A 12,275-nucleotide genomic window follows, 5' to 3' on the forward strand; every position below is an offset into this window, starting at 1 on the left:
TTATTTCTTGTATATATCAATAGATTTAGGAGGAAAGTATATTTTTATATTTGAAAAGATGCACAGATCAAGGAGGCTGAAACTTCTAATGGTTAGCATAGCAATTCACTCGAGGCAATTTTCTCAAGCTGAACAGGGAGGAAAATGCTTAGAGGGGCAGAGCAATTGGGGTCAGAGGGAAGGCAGCTTTGCCGTTCCTCACCTCAGTGCTTCCTTTGATGTTCAGAGCAGATCCTGACTATCGACTTATTATATGGGGCCTGTAGGATGGCTTTCTGTTTAAATGTGCATGGGATTGCCCCCTCCAAAAGAGAGAGTGCTGAGCCAAGGCATGTGTTTTGACTATCAGAACTGAAGAGTGCCCGCTGTCCTTCATACATGCATCACTCCTGGTTACTAGTCCTTCACCCCACAACTTTCTTCAGTTTATATTATATTTGGAAGATGGTGGAGAGGAACCATCATATTGTTTCTGGCATTGTTGAGAATCAGATTCTACTGCAGATCATCCAGCAAAACCTACCAGTAGATCCAGGTCTGTCTTCTGCCCAAAATCTGTTCTGTTCTGGTCTTTACAGGCAGTCCCCAAATTATGAACATCTGAGTTACAAACAACCTGTACTTAAGAACTGGCATACAGCCTATGAAAAAATTACTGCAGGAAATCATAATCACCATAGAGAGACAGAAAGTGAAAGGGGAGTGAGGAAAGGCTTCCTAAGCATCACCATAGACAGAGAGAGAGAGGGAGTGACAGGGTAGAAAGGGAGGCCTCCTCTTGCCCTGTCCATCCAGAGAGGGAATCACTGGCAAGGAGGTGGCGCTAGTGATTTTGGGTGTGGGGAGGGGCCTACAGATATTCACAGTTTTTCCACTTTCGTGAGGGTCATGCACCCCAACCTCCACGAATGTGAAGGTTTGACTACATGTGTTCCAACTTGAACTTAAAGATGAATTTCCATTATCTCAGGACTGGAACTCATCCATAACCCAGGGAATGCCTGTCCACATATATAGCCGTAGTGGAGAATGATGCCATTCCAGAGAAGAAAATTCTCTGTGGACAGTAGTATTGGAATACAGTAAAGCACAAGCTGGGTTGTTATGCATACATACACTCCCCCCTCCCACAACTGTACAGGATGACCAGTGAAACAATGTGATGTTTTTTAGAAGCTTAGTACTAAAAGCTGATTAAAACAGTTTTTTTCTGGTGATAAAGGGAGATGTGGGAGGATTGTTGCCATGATTGTTTTCCTTAAGAATTTAATTTACAGCCAATTGTCTCTATCTGAATGTTACTTTCAAATGCAACCACTGATGATAAGCAACATCTGTTTTCTGTTCAGTAGTACAAGAGTACTCTGCATGGGGCTGCATGCGCAGAGTCCGCATGAAGCCATTGTTTCTCTAATTCTTCACCTTGATCCTTGGTCTATTTATCCACCCAAACAGCTGACCTGTACTTGCTGTTAGGGATCCTAGGCCTAATTGTGGACTATGTATTTATTTGCCTGTTTGTCTTCTTTATTCAGTTGGAGATAGGTAGAAACAGCATTGTTATAGACCTCTATTTTGGATTCCTCAGAATAGCAGATTGGGAGAACGAGAGGATCAGATCTGTGAATACTTAGTTCAAATGGTATTAATTTCTGCTTTCCCAACAGCATGAAATACTGCTTTCCTGGGTTATAAAATCTGTTTTTCCTTGAACATAACAGTCTGTGCTCTGTATAGTTCAACATTTTAGTTTGGATCCAGGAAACTGACAATATAATAGGCCTAATTTTATATATCTGTATTGTTTTCTTCTTCTGGTATCTCACACATTTTCTCTTTAATTTTTGTGCTATTGTAGAATAGGGATTGTTTTGTTCCTAATCATTTGCTTAATTTCCTCCCGACAGCCTTCCTGGAACAGAGACCATGACGACACAGCATCAACACGTTCAGGAGGAACGCCGGGGCCTTCCAGTGGGGGCCATACATCACACAGTGGGGACAATAGCAGTGAACAAGGTAGGGACTTTCCTTGAAATCATGGTCATTTGAATTAAGCACTTATCATGCTGGTGTTATAGGAATCTTTTAGTAATCACATTGGGTTTGGATCCTGATGTGACAGTATAAAGTAAGCATTTTGTTAACCCTAAATAGGAATGGTTGCCCCTAATTTTCTATCCAAGTGGACTTTGATTACACAGTATTTGTGTAATGGACCTTCTGGAGAGTGGTTCTTTCCCATCCTAAAGGTGGTAAGATTGGAGATGGCTGCAGTGCAGGAAAAGACCCTGATGTTTTGACCTTGGTAGTCAAAACCGTTTGGGACCTACATGGTCTTCAAACAAAGGGTTAAGGCTTGACATTGTGCGCCTTTTTGTTGCCTTCTTGACAAGTTTTGTACCTTCTTCAATCAAGAAGGTTTATTCATGCCAACTGATGATGCTTAAAATGGCATATATGCCAAATTTCCAGCATTGTTTTTTTTCCAAAATATAAAAGATCAGCTAAAATAGGTGCCATCTACTGTTTCAGCCCTAACACTCATCCTAACATGTAATTCATGTTTTGTTTCTTGAACAGTAGGAGTGGGCAACTTGTGGACCTCCAAGTAGGGTCCACATTTGGCCTATAAATCTCATCAGCCCTAGCCAAAGTAGTGAAGGGTGAGGAATGATGGGAGTCGCAGGGCAAAACATCTAGAAGGACATAGTTTCTACCACCATATTCCCTTCCCTATCTCTCCTGTCTCCCTCCCATCCCCTGAGACGTTTTTTTCCTTTTCAAAAAATTATACAGAAAACTTTGTAACAGTATCCTGACCGAACCCATTTAGGTTGGAGGGTGACCTATTACTTATAGATATCAGCTTACCAAGAAGACACCTCTGTTTCCTTTAAAGTAGCTGACAGGTTCCAGGAGAGGGAGAATGGAGAGAGCAAAATTTGAGGATTGTAGTGGACTTCCAGAGACATACTGCATAGAGAAATATTAAAATCAGACCACAGGTGTTCTATTGTATATATCTATTTTCCTCTCTCTCCCTGCTCTCCCAATCTTACTTTGTTTGAGAGCCAAACCAAATATAATAATCCACTGATGGAAAAAGAGCAGAAGCTTAGTTTGCTTGTTATTTATATGTCTGGTGTTGCACAATGCTGTACATAAATTGTATTGTCTTTTTAAAAAAAGTTCAGATAAATGGAAAAAAGTGTTTTTTTAATCCTGAGAAGACAGTTGCAATAGATTTCATGTTAATTAAATACAGTTAAAAATTTAAAAGGCCCCTTAATCTGAACATAAAGAGAGTTGTTTTATTGAAGTTGACTCTGAAATTACACTAGGTAGTAATTTCAGTAAAACTTCTAAATGTAGTTTTATGATCCTGCTTCTTTCAAGTGCTGTTAGACAACAAAGGAATTGTGTGTTGAAAAGAAAGTGCAGGAAGAAAAAGTTCAACAGGACTCACTGGAATTTTAAAGCTTTATATTTAACTAAATTAGTTTTTAAACCGAAGTAGCATTCTATATTTTTTTCTTTTGCCCATGTACAAAGATTCAGGCTTAAATTGGGACTAACATCTTCATATGGAATTTTAAGTATTTGAACCACTTTATTGTTTAAAGAAAAGTTGCTGACTTCATCACAAGTAAAGCCTAGTAAAAATGGGGCCTGGAATGGTAAATTGTTAAAGAGCTGAAGCAGAAACTGGTAACCTTCTGACCTCTGACTTTTACTGGAAAATGATATGCAACATAAATTTAAGGGACCCTTTTTTCTTTGAAGCATTTTTTCATATATGCATTGCAGTTCACAGTAGCTAAGGTGTTGTCAACAGCTTTGCAGTATTCCCCCTAATGTTATCATTAATTTTTAAATAAATTACAAACTCTTCATGCATAGCAATATAGTATGAAACCCCCCCCTCACCTAAACAGGAAAACAATCAGAATTTATCACTGTTTGAAATAAGGATGATTTGGGGTGGCTGGAGTTTTTTTTTGGAATCCTTATTCTTACAGAGTATCAAAAGAGAGAAGTACTTTTCTGTAATAATCAGTGGTTTTAATGCGATTGTGCCAATGCATTGCACAGCTTTCTCCAATTGACTATCAAAGAAACACTTCTTATGCTGAATACCTTTTGGTACACCTTGCAGTTTTTGATTTAATATTTCTGCCTTTTTCATTCTACCCAACTGAAGACTATGGAGACTATTCATGCTTGATGCCTTGTATGTGGTAGTCTTGACCAAGTTAAGAAGTCGTAATTGTTTGAGTGCCCATTGAGTAAATCCTCTTGTGGTTTTGCCCTTTCAGAACTGAGCTGGATTTTCTTCATAGTTCGATTTCATTTGGAACTGTGTTAGGTAACCAAGACACAATGAGCAAAACTGGTCCTCCCTCCCAGATCCAAGGGTTTGGATTGGCATAGTCACCCCCAACTTGGTGTCTTCTGTATGTGTTGGATTGCAATTTCCATAAGTCTCAGCCAGCATGACCATGAAGCTTGGGTAGATGGGAATTGTAGTTTTAATGCCGCTAGAGTGCACCAGGTTGAAGAAGACTGGTTGAGAGAATCAGAGCAGTTCCTTCCATCAATGATTTTCCTGACTGCAGCCCTTTTTCATTTCTCACCAAAAGAGGAAATGCTTGTGCTGCATTGCTCTTTATGGAGAAAGAGAAAAGGAGCCCTGCTATAGGCTTCGTCCATCCCCAGGTCGTTGGTTGTAGTGTAAAGGGAAGTGTGGCACATGTCTCCTGATTTTATTTTTCTGTGCATATGTGCTTTATTGATTTTATTCTATTTATATCCTGCCTTTTTTCCTGCAAGGAACCCAAAGTGGCATATATAATGCTCCTTATCCCTTCCTTGTTATCCTCAACTACCTTATAAGGTAGGTTAGGCTAAGAATGAGCTTCATGGCTGAGTGGGGTCTGGAACCTGGATCTCCCAAGGCCCAGTACTACACTCTAACTGCTGTAACTACCCATGGACTAACATGGAATGATATTGATGAAAGCCTTGCTAAAACCTGGGAGTCTTTGTGGGACGTTTCTGGAACTTTGACCATTGTACATGTCAATTACCGAACACCATTGTGTACCATCTTTACATACAGGTAGAGTAGTTAGTATTTTGTCTGCTCACCTCTTCCTTTTCTTGAGTACCTTTGATAATAATGCATTCTGTGGCAAGGTGAATGATACAGAGAGATTGTAGTAAGCTTTAAGGTCAGACTGTCTTTGTAGAAGGGCATATCAGGAAGACTTCTGGTATTAAATGTTTGATTGGGTTAATGTATTTATTTACTAAAACAGCATTTCCAAGCAACTCTCTTCAGACTATATTTCTTGTGAATATGAATTAATGCTGCACAGCGCTTGTTCCGAGAAGCCACACTAGAACACTGCTAGAACTCTGCAAATGGAAGTGCTGTGCTGTGTTTCTATTCCTGGGTCTAGGCTTAAGACAAAAGAATTACAACTGAACTAGGTTAGCTGTGTGTTCATGTAGACTGCAGTGTGCTCATGCACTTGGGTCAGATAGGAAAGTGAAGTTGATGGGAGAGGTTGCTGCAATCAACTGATCTGCAGGTTTTTTTCTGGCTTTTTTGTGTGGTAGAGCAGGAGGTTCATTGCTTGCCTAGTTACTGTGTAGAAGAAAGTTTTTCCTTCATCATGAATTACACCATTTAATTAGTTTCATGCACAACGTGTGGCATTCTGTAAACCAAATATTCAATGAAGCACATTCTTAAATTTGTCTATGTAGAAATTTATATGCTGTTTTAAAAGGATAGGGTGGCTCTTCAGTTGTATGAGCAGCACTCTGCGCATACACTGGGGTGCTTTTTCCCATCATGTCTACTACAAGCCCCTGCAAAGCTTCTCCTGACAGAGGCCTTCAGTATTAGCATGAGATGGGAGTGGAGTGGGGGGAACTTGCTTGGAGGATGTTTGGCCTTCATTTTTCATCTTCTTGCTCTGAACTTTCCGTTCAAGGGACCGTTTCAATTCCTGTCCCTTTAACTGTTTGAAGAACTCCTGAGAAATAAATAAATAAATAAATAAGTAGTGTGGTTCTAAGGCTGATGCCTTTGTTTAAACTTTTAACTCTTCATGTCTTTGGAGGAGTTTGTTTTGGGCCCAGTGAAGTAAATTGGCAAACTGTGTTCATCCCTTGAGTTAAGGTGTGCTGGTATCAGAACATGAACCCAGTACAAGCTTCCCAGAAGCCCTTTGGAGCTGAAACAAGTGGGGGTGGCAAATCGACCTCAGATACTGCACTTTTCCATCAGGTCTCAAAACCATCTGCCCAAGTTGGGCGTTTCCCTGTTGGAGAGCAGGGCAGGTGTGATGGCAACACTTCATGCTGTTGTGCTCTGAAAAAATCCACACAAGGCCTTCAGCTCGACCCAAATACCTTTGAGCTCCAGCAGGCGGCTGCTGCAGCATCTGTCACCAAAGATAGTTCCATGCATGCAGCTTCTCTGTTTGGTTTCGAAGCTTCCTGGCCGAAGTGGAGGGGCTTCAGTTGCTACACCAGTCAGAGTTGTGGAGCCAGCAAGCATGTAGTTGGATGGATAGGATGAGTAAAAAGGAAACAAAGTCTGGTTCTTGAAAAAGAACCTCTTGAAAAAGTCCCTGTAGTTAAGAGTTTCTTTGTGTTCTGCCCCATGAATTTCAGCATAATCAAGCAAATGTTCCCATTGAAGTTTTGATGAGAGAGAAATACTCCCTTGTTTAATTGAATTGTGCAGTTACTTGCACATGGAGGTTTCTTTCTTTTAAATTTGAGCCCAGACTTTCTCTGCCTGGTAGGCCATTTTTAAGAACCCTCTGCTTGTGTCTTCGATTTAATAAATGTACTTGCTGTCCTTTTAAGGTAGGTAGGAAGTAAGCTTTTCTTTTTGGAGAAACAGTATCAGTGCTTGCAGTGTTTTCTTAGCTTTTGTATAAGAGTTCAGGCAACCTATTGGCAAAAGGCAATTCCATTTATTATTGAAGAGAATCTCAAGGCAGTTGTTTCGAGCCTGCAAGGCTCGCTGGCAGAGTGGGATGAAAGGGGGCGAGGGGGAGAGAGGGCCACATTATGTTCCAGATGACTGAGCAACGATTTATACACCAGCTTGCCTTTTTACATGAAGAAGAAAAGTAATAACAGTGCAGACCAGGCATTTGGAGCAGTCAGATGCCTGATGACTAATGGGATAGGTGGGAAGGAGCACTCTGATTGGATGTCTTAATGAGCACATTTCGCACAGAGTTTGGGCTGCAGTTCCCCTTGACCTTTGCCCTTTATTGACCGAACTGACACTTCATTTTTCACATACTTCCAATTATGGCTTAGCTTAAGTGTTGCCCTCCCTCCTTTATTTCTTTCCTATGGACAACTTGAGAGTGGTTGAGGCCGCAGAAGATATTTTAATTTGAGAAACTACCGTAACAATTCAGTTTTTAGGATGTAATCTGAAACTGTTGTCATTTTGCAGTTCTCCCTGAAGAAAATACTAGATTTCTTTTCATTTGGCAGTTTTCAGGATGATTAAAAACAATAATGAGTTGTTGTTGAAGATTAAAATATAAAGATTTAAAAACCACCCTTTAAATCCACAGCACACTTCTCTTTTTAAAAATGATGCTGTGTAGATTCAAGTAGTTTGAATGATGTGTATTTGTTCACACTCAGCTATTTCTCAAGAGACTTTTGTAGTGTGATGCCCTAAAATGTATTTTGATTTAACACTCTTCAGAGACCAGAGAAAAGCACAACATAATTGTGGTTACAGGTCTCAAGTCCTTAGAATACATCAAAGTGCCGTTGTTTTGGCAATACTTAATGTGCAAATGAAAATTAAGTGTGACTCTTTTACAAGATAGCTAAAAATGATGGCATTTCCCTGCATTACAGGAATAGTGAGGGAGGGACTTCTTTAACCTGTGCCTGGGCTTACTGTTGGGGAATTTTGGCATGACAGCATCTGATAGGAGGTATCATTGCATTCCAAGGAAGATAATGGGTGGCTTCAGAGCAGATGTTAAACATGTGGCTGTGTTGTTGCTGTTTGTATGTATGTGGGGGTGGGGTGGGTTGTTGAACTTTGAATTTACAATTCCCAATATAGAGATCATAATGAGTGTGAGTAAGTGGATCTTAAAAACAAAAACTGGGGCTGCAACAGTTTAAGCACCTGCACGAATCACTTAATTTTATAGGCCATCAGGTGACATCCACCATCAGACATGCCTATTTATTTGATAAAAGTATTGCTTGGTATGGAAATACTTGAAAATATATAAACAATTACTTGCATCCAAACGGGTCTTTAAGAAACAGAAGTATTTATTTCAAAATGTATGAAGTATTGCCTACTTTATTATGTAGCCCTCTGGCACCATAATAGCATGGCATATTTTTACTATAATATGGTAATAAAAAGATATGTAAAAGGCAGACAAAGGTACTGTCTTTTCAGTAAGGTGACCCCTGTTACCAAGTAACTGCTTTACTTATGAGCTTATTAAAAACTCAAAAAAATGAGCTTTTCATACTTCATAGGCATTGATGTGAAAATGAGCTGTCCTGTGAGTAGTTTTCTTGATCATTTTTAGAACAATTGATTAGCCAAAGAGCTTCTGTCATTAGTTGACATTGACTGATAGCAATTTGTCACAAGCTCCGAAGGTCAGCCAGAGAGTGGAAGCTTCAGCTTGTCTTTGATTGACCTTTACTGATGCCATTATCATATGACTGGCTTGGCTAGATGTGACCCTCAATTGAAAAAGACAGGGCATCAGTCAGCAGTGGGTTGTTCTGTTTTCTGATTATGTATATGTTGTGCATCTTCCGCTGAACGTGAATGCTTTGTTTTATGCTTAATTTCTAAATAAATGTGGCTACTATGTCTAAAAAAATGCATTTTCTACTAAGAATCTGGTGCAGTCTTTTCCTTGAAATGACTGCAGCAGACACAGGGGTTCTTGGCACAAGTTATTTCTTAGGAAAAAGCTAGAGAAGTTTTCTGTGATTCATAATCTTACATTGTGTTTTCACATTTCATTTATATAAGGATTAACTGTTTTGCAAAATCAAGAGTTTGGGGTGTGTTTAGGTAACAAAAGAACTGTTGAAATGTATATGAAATGTATGTTCTTAATCACATTATATTAATTTGTTACTCCGTGTGTGCGTGTGTACGCTATACACTGTGTCATGCACATTCTTGTAAGATTACGTATTCAGAACTATTTTTGTTTGCATATTCTTGTTTATCATATATATTTCATATTTTTCAGACCTAAAAGTGAATTGCATTTCTAAGTTTCAAATGTTTCAGAATGACTCCTTAACTTTTGAAAACATAGAACACTAAACACTTGCTAACTTCATTCCTTTCTCTTCAGTTGTGGGTAGCATAGTCATAAACTAATTTGTTTCCCTGTAAAACTTCCCTTTTCTCCTACTACCCTTTTATGGCTTCGCTGGATTTCTGAGTGTAGTGAATAACTTGTTTTTCAGGTCAGTCCTTAGAGACTTCAAAATTATTACAGTTTTACTGAGTTTAGAAAGGCTTGGTTTCAATAGACAATTAATTACCAATGAAGCTAGATTCTTTGTCACTGAGAAAAAAATCTGGGGATGAACTTGGTAGTTTCATATATCTAACATGTCTTGTATTAAATGCAAAAGATTTCTTGTGTATTTTAAAAGAATAGTTCATATCCATACCCCACTTGTTCTGAAGTTTGGGATAGTATTTCCATGGCAGCCTGGCTTTCATTCTTTATCTGTATCCATTTATAGATTGTATTTATAAGTATGACTTGGTGATATAAATGTACATACACAAGATTTTTGTGACCCTAATTTTACTGGCCCATATGTATCAGATGTTTTCACATACAGGTCCAATAGTGCAGCTTTGTCTTAGACTTTCAGCTTCTGCTAAGCCCTATCAAAATCAGTGGAATGGTCATCTGAGGAAATGAACTTAGCATCAGGATGCAAATGGCTGTGAAGTCTGAAAGGGATAAATGATGTTACAAGAAGGGAGATTGCAGTGCAGCAAAACATTTAATTTTGTATTCAGCCCTGAACCACATTATGATACTAGAAGAGTCACTTACGGGCTCATGAAAATCTTTTCAAAAGATGGGAGCTTTTGCTTCTAGTCATCCCCTATTAGCAAAGGTAGCTAACCAAAAGTTAATATTGGCAACACTATCAATTGCACATCTTATAATTTTTGCAGTTAGTCCAGCATTGTTCAGTCATTTTGTGTGTGTTTAAAGGCAGTGCTCTGAGGAAAAGTTTGCCCCCTTTCTTCAGCATCATTACTATATAAAGACAGTAGGCCTTGCTGTGGCAGAGTAGCCAGGCAAACCACTTATGGACAGGAAAAGACCAAGCCAGGCTACTTATGGAAAGGCTAGTTTGTAAAAATGGCTGCCATGTCAGAGAAACTCCAGTGAAAGGAATGTAGTTTGGAAAAGATGGATTAGATACATGTAAAAGGTTTTCCTGTGTTTCCTGGCTTTTTGAGATGCTTAGTATGTGCAGCAAGTACAAAAGGAATGTGCCCTTGTTAGAGAGCTTATTAAGGAAAAAGCAAATTATTATCTGCTGTCATCGTGGGCATTAGAATGGCCTGTAAGGTTTCTTTATTGTCTTCATGACACAAGCTCTCTCATAATGTACTTGAGTTAAGGCAGTGGTCTTCCTCTTTGCTCAGGTCAGAAATGGATGTCTTGATATTGTTTGTGGAGAAACATTTTCCTGTTATCAGGCAGCAATCAGGTATCTATCTTTTGGCTTAAAAGTGTTGGTCTAGAAATGAACAGTCTGAAATCTCTGGTTAGATATGCTTGCCTGTTTACCCTGGGCTAGTTGCCAACCTCTTAAACTTCACAGACATTCTCTGGTGTGAGAATAAAATGGGTTTGGGAGGGTTAACTGCCTATGTCACCTCAAGCTTCTTGGCGCAATGGGGGGATATAAATGCAACAGATGAATCCACTGTGTGGAGTTATCAACTAAGCATCTCCTGTCCTGGCATCTATTTTGTGAAACTCCCATGAGAACTACAAGTATGTCTGCCCATTAGTAAAGTCGTTTTAAAAAACTGGTTAATACAACAAACATGATGGTCTTTACTATCTCTCACTAGCTTGTTGGTGAACACTGTTTTGTTATTTTATTTAGCCTGTTCAGCCCTTAGCTTTAAGGGCTGCTGGACTATCGGAGGCTAGTTTCTAACTGCAGAAAAGCAAGTCTCAAGTATTTTTAATTAAATAAATTTCTGAGTTTGCTCTTGGCAAAAACTGAGCTAACTATATTGTGGTACATGTAGAGAGAATATGAAGTGTTAATGCTTTAACCTGGGGTCAACTAGAGGGCAAAACAAATTGATAGGAACATTACTCATGTGTCTGCTTCATTAGTATATGAAGTGTGTGTGGAGGGTGCCTTTCCATCCCATCTTACTTTAACAGTAAAGGAGCACATGGGACAGGGAAACTAAAACCGCATCCTTGCCACTGACCGCTCCAGATGTTTTTCTCCCTTTCTGGGAACAGACAAGAGTCTTAGGTAGCCTGAATAGAGGGAAGGCATGGAAGAACCCCCATGCCTTTTCACTCCTTTATTGTCAGTGTGAGACCTTGATTTTTCACCCAGCTTTATCTGTGAATGGGGTAGACAATGTAGAAAGAAATGTATTTCTGGTACTACCATATCTTGGTTGGCTATTGCTTTTCTCAGGGTGTTAAAAACAAGCTGGTCATCCCATAAAACCCTCTACCTTGAATTGATTTAGCATGCCATTGCTTCCAAGGACAAATCATGTGGGAACGGGACGAATTTCAAACAACAGAGCATTAGGAGAAGGAGACTAACAGATGCATATGTGCTGTAAACAATATAGAGGCTTTTCTAATTGGAAAGAAAATAAAAGTTACAGTTCAGACATAGTCTTAGAAAAGACATTTTGCGCAAAATCAAAAGAGAATGGGAAGCTCTACTTCCAGTGTGGTGAGAAGTTCTGCCCCACATATACACTAACTTATATTTGACCAGGCACTTTTATTAAGTGGTTTGCAGCCCAATCAAGTAATCCATAGCCAGGTAATTTATTTAATACATAAATTCCTCTGAATCTCAGTATGACGTTTAAGTGGCCAGTGGATAGGATATAGCATAAATCTTAACCAAGTCATGTAGGAAGATGTTTAACATGCTGTTTTGGTCAAAGTTTTAGTTTAAAATGATTCTAG

The 12,275-nt window shown here is 39.1% G+C and overlaps 1 protein-coding gene across 3 annotated transcripts in view; it reads left to right on the forward strand.

Moving 5' to 3' along the window:
- The window catches only part of MEIS1 (Meis homeobox 1), a 171,159-nt gene that overhangs the window by 39,860 nt on the left and 119,024 nt on the right, over positions 1-12,275 (forward strand). For all 3 annotated transcript variants that reach the window (XM_044454148.1, XM_044454147.1, XM_044454149.1), the window contains one exon: positions 1,908-2,019. In XM_044454148.1, the coding sequence (XP_044310083.1) occupies positions 1,908-2,019 (112 nt within the window). The remainder of the gene's footprint in view (positions 1-1,907; positions 2,020-12,275) is intronic.

Source organism: Varanus komodoensis, unplaced genomic scaffold (genome assembly GCF_004798865.1).
Source record: "Varanus komodoensis strain SLA01 unplaced genomic scaffold, ASM479886v1 scaffold7_3, whole genome shotgun sequence".
NCBI lineage: Eukaryota > Metazoa > Chordata > Lepidosauria > Squamata > Varanidae > Varanus > Varanus komodoensis.